This window comes from Polistes dominula, unplaced genomic scaffold (assembly GCF_049000335.1).
Source record: "Polistes dominula isolate Pdom_NZ unplaced genomic scaffold, Pdom_raw_medaka contig_25, whole genome shotgun sequence".
Classification (NCBI taxonomy): domain Eukaryota; kingdom Metazoa; phylum Arthropoda; class Insecta; order Hymenoptera; family Vespidae; genus Polistes; species Polistes dominula.
This window is the reverse complement of record NW_028301094.1, coordinates 2,823,946-2,847,931: the sequence shown is the minus strand read 5'-3', so window position 1 is coordinate 2,847,931 and position 23,986 is coordinate 2,823,946. Positions and strand designations below refer to the sequence as shown.

The following is a 23,986-nucleotide window of genomic DNA, read 5'->3' as shown; positions in this document are numbered from 1 at the left end:
TAGTCATGTGACTTGATAGATCGATTTATAGCTAATAATCAACCAATCGATGAATCGATTATCAGTACGAAGAACGTGATTGGTTCAATGTTCTTTAACCGCGAACTAAAAATAATCGCGAAAATTTCAATTTTTAAAAAATAGACGATGAAAGAATATTTTAAATATCTTATAATAAAAACAATAAATAAGTACAATGGTCGCATAAAAATGATTATTCATTTTCATGATATTTTTATTGAATCATTTATTGTTTTTAATCATATATCGTATGTACATATTACATAAAAATAAAAATTTAATTAATATTCATTGGAATACAGTTTCTACATCTTTGCGAATAAATAATGCTAAACTTGCAGCTCCAAGACCCGTAGCATGACTATCACATCCAAAATCGGTATTCATGTTACTTTTCGATGTAAGTTCTCTGTAACTGTTACAAAATAAGACAAATCCAAAAGTATTTTATTTATCTTAATAAATTATAATTCAAAAGAATATACTAACAATAAGTGTTCCAAAAGTCGCTTTATCGAATTGAAAAATTATACATTTTCTTTCTAAGCAAATATTGAAGATTTATATTTTGAAATGAAAATAAAAATATGGAGACCAATATTGATTTTTCTTTCTATTTTTTATTCTTTTTTCATGATAAAGTTAACTTTGGGACGTCTTATGTATATACATATATAATCTTGCATACCCAAATGCACTGTAACAACCACTAGGATGAGACCAGCTTAAAATTAAATTCTCATAATGTTTATCCATGAATTCCAAATATCCTTCTGATCCGCATAAAACAACTATAATTCAAATAATACACAAGAATTAATTTGCAAAATGATACGGTTAAAAATAAACATCATTTACCTTGTTCCATTAACAAATCTCGTGTGTTATAAGGAAATCCAATTATTTCAATATCAATCATATCTCGAAGAATACGTGAACAATAGATAGGTAACATTTTCAAATACGGCATCATTCGATTTTCTTTACATCCCATCTACAATTATGTTATTTAAACTTATAACATTACAGTAAATTCTTTTCCTCAAATAAAATTAAATAATTATATTTATAAACTTACTGCTCTTAAAGTTTGTATAATAAGTAATCTATGTGTAAGAGGATATCCTCTTGGATTATCTTTTTTCATTATCATCTGTATACATTTGTAAGGTATCGAGCATTTGTTATCAAAGTTTTGTTTAACAATTTCAACAAGACAATAATCACTTTCATATTCATTAGGTCTTCCTTTCATTATTATATCTTCACCATTCGCATATGATAATCGTTGAGATGGAAGCGGTAACATAGCACTCAAAGTTTCATTTTTCCAAGATATTTCTCGCATCCAAATTTGTGGATCGTTTAATACTTCTTTTACTAATTATCAAAATTATATAATTATAATATATCATAAAGTATAAATTAACGTACAAAATATATTGTGATATATTAATGAAAAATAAACAAAGTAACAAAATACTTACGCACTTTCATTTCATCATTTATTGGAATAATGACGTTTGTTAACAGTTTTCGCGTATTGTAAGAAAATTTGAATAATTTGTTCATATCGTGAGAATATGTTTTGCCAAGGTAACGGGTATTTTTATGCAATATTGTTTTTAACAGAGAGACTGTTCCAAAAAATATTTATGTGTATATATTGACAATTTTTATATAATTATAAATATTATTATCAATTGATATAAATTTGGTTTTTTTATATGTAAATAGAAATGTTCTCACCTTCTGTTAAAGTAATTGCATAAATAGTACCGATCGTCATCTGTTGCGGTCGTTCATATACATATTTAATAACTTTAAAAAGAGCCCTCAATTTAAGATCTGAAAAAAATTATTTTTTTTTCATAAGCAACATAAAAACAGGTAAATAATAATATAACTGAATATATGCCACAGTTGTAGAGTTTATTCGTGTGTTTCATAACTACATAAATATATAACATTTTATATTTTTCTTTCAGAATACGTTTGCCAATTATTTTAATGTTCCCATAATATAATAGTTATTATAGTATTTAAATAAATATCATTGCTTTATACTTTGCAATAAACATATGCAATATTTTAATGAGAGGAAGACAGAATCTTTTCTAATATTTGAACAATAATTTAAATGATTAGAATTTAATTATTTGTTTTATCAAATATATATAAATATATATCTAAGTAACAGAGTAGATATAAAACATAATGAAAAAACATAATTTTTCATAACATTTTTCTTTTTTTTTTTGTTCACTATTATATTTTCTATAATTAATATAATTTTATTTAACCGTAATATTAATTAATTTAATGAATCATAATACCAAAAGCGTTATGATCCAAGTCCCCTTCGATTCTGACAATGAAACATCCTAAGATAGCAAAGATCAATAGAACGCACGTAATATTTTGAACACTTGATTCCATCGGGGAACATTCACAACTGAAAAAAAAACATTCGCAATCCTGATTTTATAGTCTCTCCCCACCGTTCGTTGTCAACGTATTACGTGCGATCTAAACTTAACGTTATTTATTACAAGTAATTTCATTCTCGAGACGTAGCCGGAACAATTCTTACGATTACAGCTTTTTCTTCATGAATTCGACGTGACTTATTCAAGAAATCTTTCACTTTAAATCCGGATTCTTCACGGAGGATTACCATCAATTTTATCAACGCCTACGAGTTTGGAACAAATGTTGAGTCTGAGAACAAATACGAATTCATAGAGAAAATAAATTTCGTAGAAAAAAATAAAAATAATATTAACATAGTAAACAATGAACAAAATGTAATTTGTTCATCTTATAATAATTAATGTATCTATCATTTCTAAATATGTACTTTTACATAAGTATTTTACTTAATTTTCATATCCTGCCTTTTCTATTTTCTAATTTTGATAATGATAGAATTTTGTTTCTCTTTCACATTGTAACGTTTTTATCATAATTTCATCGTAATTTTACTAATATTACTTTTCACATGATTAGACATTCTTGTCTATGATCTACATTAGAAAAATAAATTTATCTTAATTTTTTTTTTAAAGGTTTTGTGCAGATTGTAATACTAATTCAAATTATAATTATTCTTTTTATTTTCTATACGTACCTTTATTCGAAGGCCTATCTAGGGTTTTTGAAGAATATTAGGCCAAAGACAAAATTTATATCGCACATACATATCGCACGTTATCTTATTTTATCAGTGCATCTTTCAAGATATTCCTTAAATATACTGAATATGTCATTAGTATTGGCAGATCTAATACCTAATTTTATTATATTTTAATCATTACTATGTCCATAATGATTAGCAATATAACCGCTTTTAAATAATATTGTAGATACATAAAATATATTATTAATGTAATTAACCCATTTACATCTGAGCTCTAAAGACGTTGATAAGTGAATATCATCGTTCACACGAACATATTCTCGCGAAATATTTCGCTTTCAAATGCAAGTGAGTTAAATTAGTATCATTATTTTGGCATAGAGAAATATTAATATATGAATATTCGCATTTATAATATTTAATTTGAAGTCAATATCAAAAAGTACATCTTTCTTATTTTTGAATGTACCATTTGATACACGCAGATCGTCTCAAATTATTTTTGATAGTAACATTCCAAAGGAAACAAAGTTTTACCTTCAGAGTTATCATCTCGTTACATTTTTATGTATATCGTAAAATACACTGTATACGTTGATTTAATATGATGGAAGAAAAATCAAATATCACAATATTGTTTTCCATACGATTTTTATCTTGTCATTGATTGACATTTTTATCGTCAAATTTGTTTACTATACTGAAATTATTTAATACATTGTAACAAGAGATGTTTGTGTAGTTGGATAATAATTTTCTTTTACATCATCTCTTTGTTTAAAAACGTTTCTACTTACAATTGTATCGGAAGTACACATATCTTTATCACTAATTAAATGAGAATTATACAGAGTTTCAGTACTACTGCAATTATCAATATTTGATTCGTCGTTTAATTCCAATAATGAACGTCTCATGTTCGATACTCCTACGGATGCGGCCGAATTCCTTACGTGATTCTTCATAGCAGTATTCATATGGATATTTACAGAAAACGTATCATATAAGATCATCTAATGGAAATAAACAAGAAATGTTTAGTGCATAGAACTTTTATAGAAGTATATTTACATTGTATTATATACCTGTACGCTATTAGAATCTTTAACTTTAAATTTAAGATCTTGTAATTGTACAGATTCTGGTATCAATCTAGGTTTATCACAGGCGTTAGGATTACTTGCGATTTCGGAAAACGAATTGAAGTTGAGACTATAAAAACAATAATTTTTAATTAAATTATAAATTTCGTATTTATATAAATCATTTTTCATGTCATAACTTACTGTTTCTTGCAGCCATTTTCTCTGGAGTCAATACACTGTAATAAACTTCTTTTGTTAATCGATGCTCTTTTTGGATTAATCCGGTCGTCATTTCTTTGGATACAATCGTCTGTTGACTCGTTGGTAAAACTGGTGCCTGCATCTCCGTCAAACTGTTAGAACCCCAAGACATACACTGGAGACGAGGTATGAGGGAATCAATGTGATAAAATTTACTACCCGCACCATAATATTTCTATTTTCCATTACATTTATCGATATTAGCATTTATCAAATATAATATTAACATAAAATGAGAGACAATTACAATAAAATGATATTTTGTTTGGTTAGTGCGGGTAAAAATGCAAACACAAATATGTTTAAAATATTATTTAATAACTACTTATTAATTTAAATTTTCCATATTTATATGATTATTAAAGAATTACGCATCCAGATCATTATGAATACTTTCTTTAAAATCATATACATAAGGGTATTGTATATTACATTACCTACCTGTTTCAAGGTAGATTGTATTTCGTTGTTAATTTCAGAACTATCCGAATTTTTAGATGATGTCGTTTTTCTTTTAGTGAAATTTTGTTTTGTATTCGACGACTGATGTGTACTATTATTTCGAATACGAGTAATAATTACATCTTTATTAATAGTAGTACTAGCATCAGAAGCCCATGAAGGAGCACTTTTAACTTGGCTTTCTGCTATATTGTGATTTGATAATTCCAGCGTTGGAGTAAATACCTCTGTAGTACTGCTTGGACAAGAAATTTTATTTTTTCTGTAATTATTTAAATTAAAAATATCCAAATCCGATTGATAATTCCTATCGTTAACGTATTTTTGTGATGGTTTTATATTATTCTGGTTAGCAATTTGCTGCTTAACTTCATTATAGGTAGTACTACTACATGAAGCTTCCATATTTTCTTCTAAATAACTTGTTCTTACTTTTTTAGGTGTTATGTTAGTTATGGTCACAGATTGTACTCCATTTGTGTGAGTACCAATTACACATATATTTGTTTCATGTTTTCTCTTTGAGCTTGTTTTTGTCTCATTAGATTGATATTTCGAAAATGATAGTCTTCTATCTTCAGTTTGTAAATTTTCAAAATTATTTAAACTCATTGAAGATTTAGTATTTAATTGTAATACTTTATGATTATCCAATCTTTCCAGACTAGGTACACTCGCAAAAACTTCAGGTGATAAAGATGTTACATTAGTAATTTTGATGTTCATAACAGGTGAGTTATCTACGTCTTCATGATTTTCATTTTCTGAAAACATATTATCTTTTACATTATTTACAGTTACAATTTCACAATCTTTTCTTTTGTTTAAGTTATCTGAAGTTTTTCTGTTTGTTTTCATTTGATTATTATATGTTTCAGGTATATATGATGAACTACATGAAATATTTATTAATTGATCCGGATTTTTATTTTTTGTATTTATATCACAGTTAGGAAGATCCATGTTCATTAAAGTTTGACCTTTTATGTCTGACTTTTTTAAATTACTTATAATCTATATAATATGAATAAATCGTAAATTAGTTTTCTACAATTTAATAAAACTAGTTAATTCATTGATTCAATTACTCACTTCAATATCATCTTCATCACTATCAATCATGATCAAGTCAACCTTTTTATCCCTAGAAATCGATTCTTCTTCACTTTGTAAGTTTTTGTCTTGACTTTTGTTTAATATACTTTGTTTTTCATCTGTTAATAATCTGTTAATAGTTTCTTTTAAATCCGTTTGTCCTTTTTCTTGATTTGTTTGTATTATAGTTTTATTTGGATCAATTAGTGATATATTTTTATTTTCTGATCGGTTTAAAGTAATATTTGAACTTTTCTCTGGTGAATTTACTGATGATATTGTAAACATATTTTGATTAGAACTACTACAGTTATTTTCAGATATATTCCTAAGATACATAAGGAAAAAGTGTCTTTAGTCTTTATAATCAGTTATAAAAGTGCAAAAATATAGGTGTATAAATTTGTGCATACTTTGTTGAAATGTTAGTTGGATTTTGTTCAAAAGTTTGAGATGTTGCACTTGAAGGTGAATATGACACTATAGAAAAATCATCCTTATTTTGTGATTCACACACAGAAATTTCTGAATCGCTGGCATCTGTGTCTGTACCATGATAAGTAATACTAAAAAAGATAAGTTATAAAAACTATTAATTACATCAAAAAACAAAATAGAAAATATTATTATAAATTCTTTCAATCTGATAATGATTATGAAAATACATACTTTACAGTTTCTGATACTTTATTTGACGAGTGATTTACTTTATCTGTAAAATAAAAAGTTAGATTAAATTAATATATTATAATGAATTTCTTAGGAGAATTTGTGGCTAAGGAAAATAATAATAATACCACCTAATATAGATATGCATTCATCACAATTCCAAATAGGTTTGGCCCATTTTAGTTGACCACATGCCATATGAATTCCTTGAGAACCACATGTTCGACATAATGCCAATTCCCATTTTCTAGTAAAATAACATATATCATTTTAACATATAATATTATAACATGATTTCAAATAAAAGCAATAGTAGCAAGTGTAATTTTGCATCTAAATTGTATTAACTACTTACGCATTTATGCTTGTGTGATTTCTGCCTTTTGGACATAAACATGTCACAGCATCACAACGGTTGTGTCTGTATAAAAGTTCATGAAATGCATTTGGTTCAAGCTCCCAAGATGCATCCCTATGAAATAAAAATAATATATAATATTATTGAAAATTTAATAAATAAATTAAATAATTATTTATTCTAAATTAAAATTGAATCTCAGCAATAATTTTTTTAGATATGCAGCATCTAGATATATTCATTCATTTATGATAATTTAACTTACTGGCTTGGAATAAAAATACCCTGTTCTAGCATTGCTTTTTGGAATTCCTTTTTGTTATTACATAGTGGACACTTAAAAAAATAACCTGCATTAGAAGCAAGTTGCTAAAAAGAAATAAATGATTAATATGAAATGTTTATTTTTAATTATTATATTTCTATGTGTTGATAACTTTTATTATATATTAAATAATTTCGAGAGTAAGTAAATGATTAATTTACCTGAACACATTTTTTATGAAACCAAGCATCTTTTTTACAGCAAGGTGTCCATAATACATCAATTAAATTCTTAATGTTTACCTTATCATAACAAATATAACATATTACATCTATTTTTTCCTTAATTAATTCTTTTGTATAAACGCTAAATTTTTGTTTGGGCCTATGATTTATACAATACGACCTAAAATTTTCATATAAAAAATTGATATATTAAATTAATACAAAGAATATTCATCTACTATATAAATCATAACAAATATATAAATTTATATGAACTAAGGCAAAAGGCTGAAATTATATTTAAACGTACACCATTAAAAACATTACCTAAATTCACCAAAAAATTGATGAAGAGTTCCAGCTTTTAAGCCACAAGGAAAATGGAATATTCGTTTACATTTTGTATTACAACAACCTAATGTGGCACCAGATTTTTTACAGTAAAAGCATACCTTGAAAAATAAATTCAAAATGTAAATATAAATCTTTAATTGATATGGAAAAAAAAAAACAACACAAAATAAAACAAATTACAATGTAATAAGTGTAGTATCATTATCTTACCAATCTTTTTCCTCTACGCAACTCTTTTTGTATATCTCCTAATAGAAATCCTAAAATACCTTCATTGTCTCTACCTTTTTGTTCCATGTTGGATGATAATAACTGAAAGATAAAAAATATTTGTTTTTATTGATGCTTATACAAAAATAGATCATAAGTAAAAATAAGAATTATTTAAAGGGGAAACACCATTTAAAAGCCCAAAAATTAGCTGTTGTTATAGTTATTTTTCGAATAAAAAGGATTGTCTGACATTACTACAACTTTGTACACTCTTATTTCACATTTTGACAAAGTTGTAGTAATATTAGACAACCCTTTTTATTTAAACAAAAATCTTAAAAAGCAAATGGTGTTTCTCTTGAATATTAATACTTACCAAACAATAATAATGTGTAACAATACCACGATATTCATAAAATTTTCCAAACTCAAATTCATTGTCTTCTGCAAGACCACAGAAACAACAAATCTTTACATTTTGTTTTTTCGTAGACATTATTCCTACTGAAATAAAAATTGAATTATATATGTATAAATATTTATTACATGTATATTAAATAGATTAAAATTATATACTTATCAAGTCAATAATTTACATACCAAGATCTTCTAATGATACTTATAGGTTATAAAAGTTATTTTCCAATGTTTATTTCATGTTTCTACAAAACAACAATTTCCATTAATCTTTCTACAAAAAGCATTGTCATGTATTTGTATATTAGATATTAAAGCAATACAGAAAAATGTAAGATCATATATTTTATCAAATAATAAATATATAACCGATTTAATTCATTTCAGAATAAATATATATTCTTGTATTGACAATGTGTCACAGAAAATATCGGTACATTTTTAGACATAAGAAAAAGTAAAGTCTATTTAATCGTATACCGAGCTAACTCCAAATACAAACAATAAAACCACAAATTTATCATTTTTTACGTTTTAACTTTTGTTAGTTCACTTAAACTTTTAATAAATTATTTAATTTCAAATTAATTTACATTTGAATTCATAAAAATGCAAAATATATAGATCAGTAATTGATCAATATAACACAAAATTTTGTTTTCCTTTTAACGATCTTTCGTCCTCAATTTGCGTGTAGGGGACATTTTGAAAATGGCTGTCAACGGTATTTTTCAATCTAGTAAAAAATTCAACATTGTTTTAATTACTTTCCCTAGAATATTTTTGAAAACCATTAAACGATTAATTGGTTAAATATAACATTCAAAAATATTTAATTATATATTGTTATTTTTTGTCTCCAATTATTAATATTTATTTGAATGCAATTCATACTTTTCATTGGTAAATCGAATATAAAACCGCCAATTTTGTATCACGAATTTATCAATTTGGTATCTCAAATTGTACGTAACTAAATTGAAATGTCTAAATTATTGATATCAGAATGATTTTGATGATTTATCAAATTATTAAAAATTATGAAACGGAATAATTTAATATTTCCAATATTTCTATAATATTACAACAGTGATTTCAGATTATATGATTGTTATTGATAATATTTTTATTTAGTTATTGATAGACGAATGTAATAATTGAAATATTGAAATATTATTAATCAAAATACATACACAAAATTGTAACGTAAAATAATATGGTAGATATTCCTAGTGTTTCACATCACGGAATATTATATAGAATGCACATTGGTTTATTCTAGGGAGGTTGAGTGAAAAGTTTGAACACCATTAAGAAAGTAAATTTATAAAATCGAATTACGAAGTATTTAGTCTTTCAAAATGATGCTTTTGTAATATTAAAATATATAAATTTCGGGTGTTTCCACTTTATTTGTTATGTGTATATAGTCACGTATGTTGCTATGAAAGTTTACAAATTTATATAAATATATATAGTGATCAATGCTTACACATGCGAATGAAATAGTCTTACTTGAGTTATTAACAGCGGCGTTTCATATTAAGAACAGGTATGATTAATTTTTAAATATTTATAATACAATGCAGGAAAAATTAAACAAATGAAAATAAGAAAACAATAAGTGCTTTCAAACGATATAATTTCTATAGGAAATTATATACCATATAGAATCGATGTTTTTATGTATATATATATATATATTATATATTTACATACATAATATATAAACATGTATAAAAATATATAAATATATGTATTGCATTTTTATATAGATCTTTTTAATAGATGATAAATCATTCATTTTTATCCAATATTTTATTGTTTAATTGAGAATGCTTTCGTCTTTTGTTTAGGTTATGTTTATGTCATATTCTCTTTTATTATTAATAAAATAAATTTAATGGCCACAAATTTAACTACATAAAATTACAATTAATAATATTTTAAGATTTTTTAAAATTTTATCAAAAATTTAATATATATTATTTTTAAATGAAATATCTATTTTATATAGAAGTGAAATTAGAAATGAAAACACTATACCAATGTTGTAAGCTAACCGTACATATGTATGTTCTTCAAAAGATATGTATATATATAGATATAGATATAGATGTAGATATAGATATAGATGTAGATATAGATATAGATATAGATATAGATATAGATATAGATATAGATATATAGATAAAAGAACTATATAAAAAATAAATTGTTTAATGTTTTTTTTATACTTAATAAATTAGAATTTCTTTACGTAAAAATTATTTAAATAGCAAAAAAAGAAAAAACAATTTATCTTTATAGACTTCAAAATACACTGGCACAATTATATTTGTATACATCACTGGATATATTTTATGAATGGAATAGACAATCAATCAGAACACGTTTTCTAAATTAGTTCAACATTTAATCGTAAAAACGGTACTTCTTATAGATTTTAAATACTATAAATATTATTATGAATAAATGTCTAATTACTATACAACTTTTAATAGAAGAATAATACTTTGATATACAGATACCGCAAGTGTTTAAAAATAATTCAAAATGAATGTGTGTGTGTGTGTGTGACATATGTTTTTGTTCTATATACTCTTAAATTCAATACAGAGCTATTTCTTTAATAACTTAAATCTTACTATTATTTATGATATGTTTATATATTTATAAGTTAGAGAACTTCAATTGTAAGAAATTTTGGTCAATTAATTTTTTAATAAATTATAATAAGAAATTTTATATTATATTAAATTCAAATAATAAACAAGAATATAAAACAATAATTACAGTAGCAGTTTATAACATCAAAAATGAATGGGATTATTCCTGAAATGGAACAAATAATTAGTCAGCTTGAACGTGGGACTGTGGTAACAAAATTTTTCTCAAGAAAGAGACCAGAAAAAAAAACCTTAATGATACGAAGAGAAACTAGACAAATTGTTTGGTCGAGGAGTTCTACCTTTAGACCTTTTGATGGTTCTGGTAAGAAGTTTTAAGTTTCTAGTTAATGTTTACAATTAATATCACATACTTATATTTTATTATAGGAAAGATAAAATATCTTTCTATGAAGGGTTGTTTTACATTAAAAAAACTGTTCCTTATAGATTCACATTCAAAAGCACACAAAAAATAAATTTTCCACGTAATATTTTAGGCACACTTTATACATGGTTATGCAGTTATATATCTACAGCAAAAATGGGCAGAATATTATCTGAAGATACTAGTTATAGGCCAAAAACCAGAAGGAAAAATCAGTGTCCATTTTGTATATGGGTGAGTTTATGATAAAGATAAAATCCATATCAATTGTTGGATCTCATCCAGAAAAATACATGAACTTTGTAAATGGGTGTATATATTTATATTTTTTATTTATGTTAGTATCTGTTCTATTTGAAATTATTTCAATTTTTTATTGACTTATAATTAATTATATAAAAAGATAGAGTTGTTATTTAATTCATATAGGTGGTAGGTATAAAATATTAAATCCAGTCTCAAATGATTTCAAAATAAATAATTATATTCATATTCTTATTTTATCTTGCCATTATTGCAACTTCTCCTTCAGTTTTGGTCTATCAACAATTGTGCCCATTACTACTGTTGATATATAGGATAGAATATTAAAACTAGAGGTACTATAGCACAATAACAATTAATATCATAATACTGCATAAATATTTGGATAGTATATTCAAACAATATTATATATTGGAGTTGTAATATCTAGGTAAAAAATATACAAATTTATATATATTTATATATCATCTTTTTTTAGTTGAAATCAGAGAAGTAAAAGAAGTTAGAGTAGGCAAACATTCCAAAGATTTTGAAAAATGGCCAGAAGATGCAAAGAGAATAGAAAGCTTGAGATGTTTTGTTGTATTCTATGGATCTGAATTCAGATTAAAAACTCTTTCAATATCAGGTAAATATAAAATTAGAATTATGTTGATTTTTGTGTGATTCATTTATTTATAATTAATTTGTATTTTAGCTCTAAGCGAAAAAGAATGTGAGTTATGGGTTAAAGGTTTACGTCATTTAGTGCAAGATACAATTAATGCCCCATATCCTTTACAAGTTGAAAGGTGGCTTAGGAAAGAATTTTATGCTATGGAAAATTCAAGAGAAACGTAAGAACATTTATACCTAGATAATATAATTTAAACTAATATTTAAGTTTGATCGCGTAAAGACTGATAGTAAATTTGATTTGACAGAGTTACATTAAAGGATGTTAAAGCATTTTTACCTAGAGTTAATTGCAAAATTGCAACTAATCGCCTAAGAGAATTATTTCAAGAAGTAGATACAAGAAACAGGAATGAACTTGGATTTGATGACTTCGTGATTCTCTATCATAAACTTATGTTTGACCAGAATGTAAGTTATATTTATTTTAAAATATTATTGTAAATGTTGTATCATGTTATTGATAATACACAGTAATGTATAATTATATTTTTTTAACAGAATCTAGCAGATTGGAATAAGTTATTGAATTATTCTAAGTCAGGACAGACTGTTACTCTTCAAGAATTTCAAAACTTCTTAATCACTGAACAACAAGATGCTTTAGGAAACAATGATATAGAAGCTTCACGTTTTATTAGAGACTATCTTCAAGATCCACAAAGAGATATACAAGAACCATATTTCACATTTTCTGAATTTATAGATTTCCTTTTTTCCAAACAAAATGATATTTCGGATTCACGATGTAATGAGGTAACACAAGATATGACGAAGCCTTTAGCACATTACTGGATTGCCTCATCACACAACACGTAAGAAGTTGTATATAATTACAATAACATATTTTTTATTACATTTAATATTATAATAAACATTGTAAACTTCTAATCGTTATTAAATATTGTTAATATATAAAATAAATTATTTCAGATATTTGATGGGTGATCAAATAAGCAGTGAAAGTAGTTGCCAAGCTTATGTACGTGCATTAAGAGCTGGCTGCAGATGTATAGAACTTGATTGTTGGGATGGCCCTGATGGAATGCCTTTTATATTTCATGGACATACATTAACAACGAAAATAAAATTTCTAGATGTTATTAAAACTATAAAAGAACATGCTTTTGCTACATCTGAGTATATATGCTTTATTTTTTAAAAATTATATAGCTATTTTATATGATAAACATATACTATTTGCATGCTTATATGTTCTCTTGTATAAACTGATATACTTATTTATTTCTTTTTGTAGATATCCTGTTATTTTATCTATAGAAGATAATTGTACATTGCCACAACAAAGAAAAATGGCAACTACAATGCAAGAATTATTTGGAAATATGTTATTAGTCCAATCAGTAGATAAAAATGAAACTTGTTTACCATCTCCGTATGCATTAAGAAAGAAAATATTATTAAAACATAAAAAACTTCCTGATGGAGCTGACGAAGCATCATTTCTTATTCGTAATGATGAAAGTAGACAAGAAATGGATCTTAGAAATACTGTAAAAAATGGAATATTATACTTAGAAGATCCTGTTGATAGAGAATGGAATCCACATTTTTTTGTATTAACACAACAAAAGCTATTTTACACAGATACATTTTCAAGAATTCAAGAGACAGAACATGATGATGATGATGAAGGGTGTGTTCGAAGACCAACGGATGTACGTACATTTTTAATATTATTACATTTATAAATTCGTTATTTAAAAAACCTATCACAAATTTCAACCATCAATAAAATACATTTGTTTTAAAGGGAGTACCAAATGATGAGCTACATTTCGGTGAAAAATGGTTTCATGGAAAATTGGCAAGAGGTAGAGAAGAAGCTGAAGAATTATTACAACGATATTCTCATCTTGGCGATGGTACCTTCTTAGTTCGACAATGCGTTACATTTGTTGGTGATTATAGTCTTTCTTTTTGGCGTAAAGGCAAGGTTAACCATTGTCGTATTAAATTAAAACAAGAAATGGGTCAAACACAATATTATTTAATTGATACAAATTGCTTTGATAGTTTGTATAGTCTAATAACACGTTATCGCAATCATCCCCTTAGAAGTCAGGTAATTGCACTCTCAAAATAAAGTAACGTAAGTTATTTATAGTTTTCTTTTGAAACAGATAATAATACATATTTATTTAATATACAGGAATTTTTAATTACGCTTCAAGAACCTGTACCTCAACCAAATAAGCATGAGGAAAAAGAATGGTGGCATGCAGAATGCACTCGCACTTTAGCAGAAGAAATGTTAAAACGTATTCCCACTGATGGTGCATTTTTAGTGAGACCTAGTGAAAAAGAAAGTAATTCTTATGCTATATCTTTCAGGTTCGCAAATATAATAATTTTTTTCGGAATATACATATATATATATATATATATATATATATATATATATATATATATATATATATATATATATATATATAAAGTAAATAAATAATTAAAAATCTGTTATATTTTATTTCATAGGGCTGAAAAAAAAATTAAACATTGTAGAATAAAATTTGAAGGACGTTTATATACAATAGGAACAGTGCAATTTGAAAGTTTAGTTGAATTAGTAAATTACTATGAAAGGAATCCACTCTATAAGAGAATAAAGTTAAGTCATCCTGTCAATCAAGATATCATCAGAAGAGTGGGTTTGGTATGTGACAGACTAAAAACTTTTGCTAGTATGTATAATTACAAAAAATTCAAAGTTTATAAGTAAACAAAGATATGGATGAGGTCATATTTTTATTAAATACGATATTTTTAAAAGAATCAAGTTAGCACATTAATGTTATTAAAAATTACAATAATCATTTTTTTAAAGGATGCAGATGATGGATCTGTTTATGGTATACCTGGATACATGGACCCAACAAGTTTTGGATCTAAAGTAAGTTATATTTTATAATAAAGGTAATTATTATTAAAGATTATATATATTTTCACAATAATTATAATGATATATATAAATACTATATTTCATAAATAGGTAACAGTAAAAGCTCTTTATGATTATAAAGCAAGAAGAGAAGATGAATTGACATTGGTAAAACATGCTATAATTACTAATGTAACACGACAAAGTGGTGGATGGTGGAGAGGCGATTATGGTGGTAAAAAGCAACATTGGTTTCCAGCAAATTATGTTGAAGAAATAGATTATCAAGATAGTCAAGGAGATGTAAGTAATATAATTATTCAATACACAATACAATTTTATAATTATAATATCAATTTCAGTCTACAGATTCTATGATGCTTGGTAGTCTTCAAAAAGGTTCATTAGACATTATGGGTGCTGTTGTTGAATTAACATCAGGCGAAAGACCTGGATTAGAATGGATTTTAAGAATACAAAATCCTAGTATGTGTTCTGTATTTGAAGTAGCAACATCGTCAAAAGAGAGTGCACTAGAATGGATGTCAAGTATCAAAGAAACAGCACAAAACGCCAGTGTTAGAGTAATAAAACCATTTATGTTTATTCAAACTTGATTTTAATCAATATCTCTAAATTTTCGTAATTTTTTTATACTACTGTCTTCCATTTTTATAGGAAAATCAACATAAAAAGATGGAACGAGAATGGAAGATAGCAAAAGAAATGTCTAATCTTATAGTATATTGTAGGTCGGTTGCTTTTAATGTTGAACGAATTAGAGCAAAGGGATTTATATTTCATGAAATGAGTAGTTTTCCTGAAACTAAAGCAGAAAAAATCATGTGCCAGCAAGAAAATAAGTTTTTCTTAAAATATCATCAGGTAATAATAAGTTAATAAAGTATAAACTTTTTCTTATTATAAAAGTAATTTTATGTTAACAAATATTATGAATCGTAGGTGCAATTTAGTAGAGTTTATCCTAAAGGACAACGTATTGATTCATCTAATTACAATCCTGTGCCAATGTGGAATTCTGGTTGTCAAATGGTAGCCCTAAATTATCAAACTGGAGATAAATCTATGCAATTAAATCAAGCTAAATTTAAAGAAAATGGTAGCTGTGGCTATGTTCTCAAACCAGATTTTATGTTCAGAGATGATTTTAATCCTTATGACAAAAATTGCTTGTATGGTATAGATGCACTTAAAATTAGCTTAAAAATTATAGGTGCAAGACACTTGATTAGGTCTGGAAGAGGAACAGCTAGTCCATTTGTTGAAGTAGAAGTAATTGGTGCAGATTTTGATAATGGAACAAAGATAACAACAAAAACGATACGTACGTATTAGTATAAACAAAAAATTAATAATTATTTATATTTTCTAATTATATTAACATTTCTGTTTTAACATCTGAGTATTTAATTTCTTCAGACGACAATGGTTTTAACCCCATGTGGAATGAATCTTGTGAATTTGAAATATTCAATCCATATTTTGCTCTCATAAGATTTGTAGTACAAGATGAAGATATGTTTGGTGATAGTAATTTCATAGGGCAAGCTACTTATCCTGTATGTATTTATTGATATTATATACACTTATTTATTTATATTAAAAACATTTAGCCTTATTATTTAAAAAAAATTAATTTGTTTTATTAATTATATTTTAGGTCCGTTGTTTAAGAACAGGATATAGAAGTGTTACATTAAAAAACAACTATAGTGAAGATTTAGAACTTGCTGCACTTTTAGTACACATTCGAATTACAAATTTTTCTGTAAATGTAAATAGTTATCTCTTTTTATGTTTTAATTATTTTTAATTATTGATTTAACATTTAATTTCATTATATTATATATTTTTTAGGCAACATCGTGAACCGAAAGAAAAAGTTGAGTAGACCTAATACATTGTCTACAATATTTGATAGTGTTTCACATGTACATATATTTGATGAGTGGCTCTGTGTGTACATTGTGGTTAAATAAGACCACGAACAATAACATTTTTTTAAATAATGAGAGTGATAAAAATAAATTTTATTATTTACTGATTTCATTTAAATAATGAAATTTAATTAATATCTTACTTAAGATGTTCTTAATAGAATATTTAACTTGATTTTTTTATTGATATCAGAAATAATATTTTATAGTATTGATTTATTAATTAATTTTATAATCAGTGGATAAAAATACAATTCTATGAAATATAGCATTTACTAATTAAAAGAATAAAATTAACTTTAATAAAAGAAGTGATACATATCTTTGCACAATAAATAATTTTTAGTATCTTGTTACTACCATAAATTTTATTAATAATTTCTCTCTAATTTCATTATTACAAATAATACTATTGCATTTATTTTGATAATATACTCACATATCCGTAGATATATAAAAAAATATATATTCAAATAGTATTTCCGCAATACTTTCAATGTGTATTTTTTCTTATTAATGATCTACATTACATTGCCCCTTATATTTATATATTAAAAACATTATATTATATAAAGAGAAATTTTTGTGTAAGTATAGTCTGATAAAAATAACTATATTACTCATGCGCAAATCAATAAAAAATACAATAAAAAAAGATGGATAGTAACAAGTATTTTTGTGTAGTACATATGATGAATTGTGAAATAAAAAAAAAACCATCTGCAACAAATATAGATTGTTTACCATTTGTCTTAAAACTAACGTTTTTATTGAATACTTTAAAAGTAAGATTACACAGAGATATATAAACAAGATAAACAAAACTTTTTATTTATTCTCTCTATATATATATATTCATATGTATTTATGTATATAAGTGATATTTCATATTTCTTAAAGAAAAAACTTTTTTATATTTATTATTCCTAATTATATATAACACAAATCATAAAGAAATAAAGATTGAATTAGGGAGAGGCACTAATATTGATAAGTGCATTATTTATGATTTATAAAATTTGTTGATTGATGAAAATTTACATAAGTTTTTTAAGATATTCATCAAACATGAATACAGAAAGAGAAGCATCGTGATCTGTTAATAATTTCTTAAGATCAGTTATATGTCCAGCTAACTGACGCACAACATCAGATTGAGGTTCCAAGAATTGTTCTTCTAAATAATGAGCTACAGAAGCATCTTGCTTAGAGTGTTGTTGTGCTCTTGAATGAATATATAAAGCTTCTTCAGCAAGTTGTTTCTCAATATCAAGTGCTTTAGATAAACTGTGAATTTCATTTAACTGAAGTATCTTTTTACTTTTAATTTGTGTACTTCCCTTAATTCTTGGTAGTTGATTGAAATTCATTTTACCACCTCTTTTGGCAATAAATTTAATTAAATCAAAAGCATCTTCCCATGTTTTGTCTGACAGTTTACGATATAATGTCTTAAAACCATCTCGATTTGCTTCATAATTTCCAAAATGAGTTGACATTAACAAAAATTCAAAACTGGATTCAATATGAGCATTTACGTATGCCTGTAGGTCAGCTTGAAAATCCATGATATTTCCATATACAGCATTACAATTTGTGAACAATGCTTTCTCTAAAAATATAATAATTAATAATATTAGTGATTAAAGATACAATATGATAATTCAACTTTTTATTACATTTGTTTTTTGAAAAAATGTAACTTACTATCTACAAAATCTAAAGAATTACAAGCTTTTTTGGATTTATCATAACAAGAATCCATATCCTCCGCTGAGACAGCGATTAAGAAGGCACACAATAATCCTAGTCGAAACATGTTTGCTAAAGAAAAAAAATATAACGGTTTAGAATCAAGAACAATCATGCATATTATTTATATATTATAATTCTACATAATATAACAAACTTTCAACAATATATATGTTCTAAATTGATACTAAACCAACGAGTATAAACAATAAGATATATTTTAATTTTTTCAATTACAGCCAAAGTATTTGGAAATAATTTGAATATCAGAGCAATATTATCCGGCAATGAACTGTAACATTCTAAACAAAGCAATGTCATGACGCAAGAACGTACTTTTATAAAAGTGAATCAAGTAAAATTGGATTGGTAAATTGTAATACACGTTGTCAAATTATTGTTGCTATTCTAACCAATTACTCATATATTTTAGTATTGCGTTACCGTATACAAATTACGCAGTAATATAAATGTTATTTACATAGAAATTTGGATCAATGACGAATCGATTTTACCCGCCATCATTATAAAAATCAAATCGAACAGAAAGGAAATAACGAGAAAATACTTATCTTTCTATCAGTATCATAAAAAAAAATGTATGATACCTTATCAAATATTTCTTTGAGTGATGTTGATGTACTGTTGGTTAGAACGTGAATACTCTCGCTTCGATGTTCTCTCAACAATAATGAATTACAGATTAACCTAAGTGAACATTGGACTCAAAGTAGGAGGATGTGGAATATGGTAAGGGTATTCATGAGGAAATAGAGTCAGCTGATACGTAGTTGCGCATGCGCAATTGCTCAATATTAACAAGAAAAGTACAATTTCCAGTAATTCCGGTGTGCTTTGTATTACTTGAGAGTTGTGAATGTTACACATTTACGTACTGATTATTAGATGATCAATGGTTGCTTGTCGTGTTTAGTTCATAAACATTTTGTATTCTTAAATTGATCGAATACAGCCTTCTATACCAGTGTGTATAAAGGTTGTTTCCGAAAGAGATCAGCAACAGTCCCCCTTCTTTCAATTTACGCACTATAACCTTACAGTGAGAGAAAAAGATGATGAAGCTTCTTTGTGTTCTCCTTTTTGCATTAATTTGCACCCTTGGTTCCACTAAAAGTGAATTCAAATGTAAGTTTTTTTTTTTATTTACAAGATTTAACGACTCTTTATTTTTCTTTAGTTCATTTACTTCACTTTCTCTCTCTCTCTTTCTATCTTTCTATTTCTGTTTCCCTCTGTCTTTTTTTTCTTACATTTAATTATCTATTCCACATTCCTTTTTTTTTTTTATCAATACTATACAAGTTTACTTATTATTATTCTTGCATTAACTCTAATTTAAATCAGCGTAAGTATTTCTTATATTGTAACTGATATTTTACATTGTGTACTTTATTAATTTGAAAATGAAACAATTGCTTGTCATGTAATAATATTTTGATGACTAATAACAATCATAATAATGTTTGGGGAATTTTTATTCATTTGAACTCAATATCTACAATATGATTGTCAGTAAACAAGAGGATATAAATTTTCGACGTAGTTTACTTAATTTAGTGTTGGCAGTTAATTATATTATGAGAGATTATTTTTAAATTATACGCATTAATTTGAAACTACTTAATGTTCTATTTTTCTTAATTTATACACTGTGCTGTATATATAAACAATCTTAATTATAATATATTGTTTATATTAGAGAATATAAAATGTAATAATAATATAACATTAATATATTCTTAATGTGCATAAATTAATGATTAAAAATTTCAATATCTATTTATAACAAGACTGTTATGTGATAAAATGGTTACGATCTAATGAACTATTTTCCTTGAAAGATAGTTGGAAAAAATTCATCATAATTTATTTATCTGGGTCTCGAGATGTTCTTTGAACTGTCATTGTTTATACTAAATAAAACTGCTATCACAGAATTATTTTTATTCGATTAAACGACATTAATAATACACAATGTTAGTTAAAAAATATTTGCTGAGTTATGAGATTTAATGTAGAATAGTAGTTATATATTCATATTTAATATTTAATAGAATGTTTATTAAAATTATAATAACGTTGTATTTGTACCTATAATTTAGAGAAAATAATATATCATTAAGTTTTATCATTTATATTACCTTTATCTTTCAATCTCTTTCTTGATATGAGCACTCAGTTTTATCATTTATCTATAGAACGTGATTTTAAAGCTATTATGGCAAATTACAAAAAAAATAAAATTTATAAAATGTGCACAAATGAAAATAATAAATATAAAATTTCATCTATTCGATTCATTTTGCTCATTGTATTGAACTTTTATTCAAATTTTAGTTCTGTGTATATCTTATATATATATTTTGTAATTTTTTGTTAGTAATCTTTTTGCAATTACTTATTTGTTAATAAATATAATTATATTTACATTGTAATAAAATACAATAAATATATCATTCTTGAATGTCGTGATAATACTTCATAATGAAATAACAATATTTAAGTTAAGAGAGTTAATTTATGACGCCAACATCTATCCTTGTAATATATTTAGAAAAGCTGCCAATATTATAGATCATCTTGTTTGTACAACATCAGTACTTTGTTTGATAAGAAGTGCGTGACGATGAACATGCGTTGATTAATCCACGTTTCAAAGTCCATTTCTTCTTTTTAAATCTTTTTCATTGTATTCATCTAGTGCAACATGATACATTTAAAAAGATAATATTGCATAGTTAATATGCATATGCTATTCAACTTCATATCATTAAGCTTTAGATTTATTTTTAATTTTGTACAATGACAGTATGAGTTTTAATTTGCATAAATTAACACAAGCCATACTAATATAACAATTATTAATTTATCAAAGTTAATAAAGTATTTTTTTAATTATTGATTTTATCCAATTGGTTGGATTAAATTTATATTCATATTTTATTTCATAACTTTTTGATTCATGCACTTGTTCAATTTAAATAATTATAATAGAAATATATATTCGCTTCAATAAATTTAACATTATTTTTTATACTGTTATAAAATAACTTATATATCTTATTTGAAATGTAAAATAAATAGAGCATGCCATTTGAACTGTGTGATGGAAAGATTATTTTGTTATAGTTGGAAACTCGTTATCATAGATATAGAATTTTTTTTTATTGACAAGAGATATGCTCATCCATAATTTTATCAATCAAAAAAATATATTTAATATATTTTTAAATTCTTAGAAGGATTCGAAGTAATATAAATTTTGATAAATATTTAATTTCAGGTACAATTGGTTCAGCAAATATAACAAAAAAATGGATCGACATGGACAGTGCATGCATCAAAAGCTTGACAGCTCAAATAAAAATGGAAGTTGAAGCTTCTTTGACCTATCTCGCAATGGTATTGGATTTATTGAAAATTTCAGTAGAAGAAATTATAAAATTATAAATATTTTTGTTCATTACTTTAACACTAGATATACCACCATTTTCAATATACCTATTTCTACTACACTAGTCAAAATGACTGGTGTATAAAAAAATGCTTGTTAAGGCTTCCAGTCTTTATTTACTCTTAAAAAATAACAAAAAATGTTTAACAAAACGCTTAATTATTTACAGAACTCAAATGTTACATGAAGTAGAAATTTTGAATTAAAATGGCTCGACCAGTCAAAATGACTGGTATGGTATATCTAGTGTTAAGGTAAATAGATATAATTTACCTTATTATATTTTTTAGGCTGCACATTTCGCACGTGATTCTCAAAATCGTCCTGGATTTAGTAAATTTTTCTTTGAAAATGCAAGCGAAGAAAGAGAACATGCAATCAAAATTATAGAATATTTGTTAATGCGTGGCCAACTTGTAAATGGTATTAACGATATTCTGGAATTCCCATTGATAAAGATGGTACACTATATAAATTTATTTAAAAGAACTGTTTACACTTAAATTTGATAGTTTATTATTTTTTAATTGAAATGAATTTTTAGAGTCCAATGCAAGAAGAATGGGCTACAGGATTGGATGCACTTAACCAAGCTCTTACCCTAGAATCCAATGTCACACGTAGCATTAAAAGCATCATTTTAGCTTGTGAAAATCCATCTGACGTAAATGTTAATGATTATCATGTAAGTATAATTTCTAACAAATGTTTGAATATATAATAAAATAATATATTTATGTAGAACAATCGAATTGTCAATTATATTGAAAATTATTCTTTAATTATTATATTATTATAGTTGGTTGACTATCTCTCTGGAGAATTTTTGGATGAACAATATAAAGGTGAACGTGATCTTGCTGGAAAAATCTCCACATTAGGTAGAATGATGGTAAATAATGGTCCCCTTGGAGAGTTCTTATTTGATAAGAAACTCTTGAATGGTGAAGTTTAATTTTTATTTCTTACGCAATATAATTTTAATTTAATGCACATATACAATAAGTATAATAAAAAGTGTATGGCCATATTTAGAATAGTATGTATGATGTCATTTAACATGTTTATACTAGATTTATAATTTTGTTACTATCATTATATCTCAGTAAGCAATTTTTCATATGAAATATATTTCTAAATATGGCCCTCAATAACTTAGAAATTCATAAAATAAAGTTTACAGTGTTTGTTATTCTATGATAAATATATTATTCTTAATGATCAAATACATATTATTTTGACATTGATGTTTATGCCTATATACTATTTATTCCCATATAATAAATTTAATATAAGCTAGAAAATATCCAAATAATACATAAGATAATACAAATAAAGAT

At 25.3% G+C, this 23,986-nt stretch overlaps 5 protein-coding genes across 10 annotated transcripts; 2 read left to right on the top strand and 3 right to left on the bottom strand.

Annotated features, from left to right (window-relative positions):
- Positions 1–230: 230 nt before the first annotated feature.
- Positions 231–2,483, bottom strand: LOC107063692 (UPF0764 protein C16orf89 homolog). Of its 2 annotated transcripts, XM_015315667.2 has the most exons (7): positions 2,358–2,483; positions 1,771–1,869; positions 1,509–1,658; positions 1,100–1,401; positions 880–1,015; positions 710–812; positions 231–436 (listed from the first exon to the last, which is right to left on the bottom strand). In XM_015315667.2, the coding sequence occupies exons 1-7, from the start codon at positions 2,458–2,460 to the stop codon at positions 310–312; spliced, it is 1,020 nt and encodes a 339-aa protein (XP_015171153.1). In that variant the 5' UTR covers positions 2,461–2,483; the 3' UTR covers positions 231–309. The 2 variants fall into 2 exon arrangements, with proteins under 2 accessions (XP_015171153.1, XP_089032665.1); XM_089176539.1 differs by lacking the exon at positions 1,509–1,658.
- LOC107063691 (uncharacterized) lies at positions 1,935–9,295 on the bottom strand. Its single transcript, XM_015315665.2, is given in 18 exon segments — positions 1,935–3,836; positions 3,839–3,880; positions 3,883–4,173; positions 4,246–4,372; positions 4,447–4,598; positions 4,948–5,982; positions 6,061–6,391; positions 6,477–6,629; positions 6,733–6,775; positions 6,864–6,979; positions 7,088–7,204; positions 7,356–7,459; positions 7,577–7,760; positions 7,907–8,031; positions 8,144–8,245; positions 8,523–8,650; positions 8,747–8,808; positions 9,157–9,295. Coding segments are annotated over 16 exon segments (3,066 nt in total). The 5' UTR covers positions 8,643–8,650; positions 8,747–8,808; positions 9,157–9,295; the 3' UTR covers positions 1,935–3,812.
- Positions 9,296–9,778: 483 nt separating this feature from the next.
- sl (small wing phospholipase C gamma 1) lies at positions 9,779–17,478 on the top strand. Of its 5 annotated transcripts, none has more exons than XM_089176536.1 (19): positions 9,779–10,115; positions 10,874–11,259; positions 11,362–11,557; positions 12,363–12,512; positions 12,582–12,720; positions 12,808–12,970; positions 13,061–13,374; positions 13,493–13,699; positions 13,818–14,238; positions 14,334–14,645; positions 14,733–14,914; positions 15,059–15,236; positions 15,408–15,473; positions 15,573–15,764; positions 15,824–16,045; positions 16,140–16,346; positions 16,425–16,806; positions 16,902–17,041; positions 17,143–17,478. In XM_089176536.1, exons 3-19 carry the CDS (start codon positions 11,383–11,385, stop codon positions 17,293–17,295), a joined length of 3,603 nt encoding a protein of 1,200 aa, XP_089032662.1. In that variant the 5' UTR covers positions 9,779–10,115; positions 10,874–11,259; positions 11,362–11,382; the 3' UTR covers positions 17,296–17,478. The 5 variants fall into 5 exon arrangements, with proteins under 5 accessions (XP_089032662.1, XP_089032663.1, XP_089032661.1 ...); XM_015315661.2 differs by lacking the exon at positions 10,874–11,259 and having other exon boundaries at positions 9,782–10,115; positions 17,143–17,256; positions 17,340–17,478; XM_089176537.1 differs by lacking the exon at positions 10,874–11,259 and having other exon boundaries at positions 11,365–11,557.
- A 687-nt stretch (positions 17,479–18,165) lies between these two features.
- Positions 18,166–19,931, bottom strand: Fer2LCH (ferritin 2 light chain). Its single transcript, XM_015315658.2, has 3 exons — positions 19,780–19,931; positions 19,127–19,243; positions 18,166–19,031 (listed from the first exon to the last, which is right to left on the bottom strand). The coding sequence occupies exons 2-3, from the start codon at positions 19,236–19,238 to the stop codon at positions 18,457–18,459; spliced, it is 687 nt and encodes a 228-aa protein (XP_015171144.1). The 5' UTR covers positions 19,239–19,243; positions 19,780–19,931; the 3' UTR covers positions 18,166–18,456.
- Positions 19,932–20,025: 94 nt separating this feature from the next.
- On the top strand, positions 20,026–23,893 carry Fer1HCH (ferritin 1 heavy chain). The gene is made up of 5 exons (XM_015315660.2): positions 20,026–20,317; positions 22,476–22,594; positions 22,937–23,107; positions 23,191–23,331; positions 23,446–23,893. Exons 1-5 carry the CDS (start codon positions 20,245–20,247, stop codon positions 23,599–23,601), a joined length of 660 nt encoding a protein of 219 aa, XP_015171146.1. The 5' UTR covers positions 20,026–20,244; the 3' UTR covers positions 23,602–23,893.
- The last annotated feature ends 93 nt before the right edge of the window (positions 23,894–23,986 follow it).

What these genes read in the sequence shown, in the direction of transcription:
- LOC107063692 (XM_015315667.2), bottom strand. Translation starts at nt 2,460, where the DNA reads ATGGAATCAAGTGTTCAAAATATTACGTGCGTTCTATTGATCTTTGCT. An exon ending in CTTGGATCATAACGCTTTTG is followed by an intron (nt 1,870 to 2,357) that starts GTATTATGATTC and finishes AATTTTTTTCAG; the next exon opens with ATCTTAAATTGAGGGCTCTT. An exon ending in AGATTTGTTAATGGAACAAG is followed by an intron (nt 813 to 879) that starts GTAAATGATGTT and finishes TTTGAATTATAG; the next exon opens with TTGTTTTATGCGGATCAGAA.
- sl (XM_089176537.1), top strand. Translation starts at nt 11,383, where the DNA reads ATGAATGGGATTATTCCTGAAATGGAACAAATAATTAGTCAGCTTGAA. An exon ending in TCATCAGAAGAGTGGGTTTG is followed by an intron (nt 15,237 to 15,407) that starts GTATGTGACAGA and finishes ATTTTTTTAAAG; the next exon opens with GATGCAGATGATGGATCTGT. An exon ending in TTTTCTTAAAATATCATCAG is followed by an intron (nt 16,347 to 16,424) that starts GTAATAATAAGT and finishes TATGAATCGTAG; the next exon opens with GTGCAATTTAGTAGAGTTTA.
- Fer2LCH (XM_015315658.2), bottom strand. Translation starts at nt 19,238, where the DNA reads ATGTTTCGACTAGGATTATTGTGTGCCTTCTTAATCGCTGTCTCAGCG. An exon ending in TTCTTTAGATTTTGTAGATA is followed by an intron (nt 19,032 to 19,126) that starts GTAAGTTACATT and finishes TTATATTTTTAG; the next exon opens with AGAAAGCATTGTTCACAAAT.
- Fer1HCH (XM_015315660.2), top strand. Translation starts at nt 20,245, where the DNA reads ATGATGAAGCTTCTTTGTGTTCTCCTTTTTGCATTAATTTGCACCCTT. An exon ending in CACTAAAAGTGAATTCAAAT is followed by an intron (nt 20,318 to 22,475) that starts GTAAGTTTTTTT and finishes ATTTAATTTCAG; the next exon opens with GTACAATTGGTTCAGCAAAT. An exon ending in TAAATGTTAATGATTATCAT is followed by an intron (nt 23,332 to 23,445) that starts GTAAGTATAATT and finishes ATATTATTATAG; the next exon opens with TTGGTTGACTATCTCTCTGG.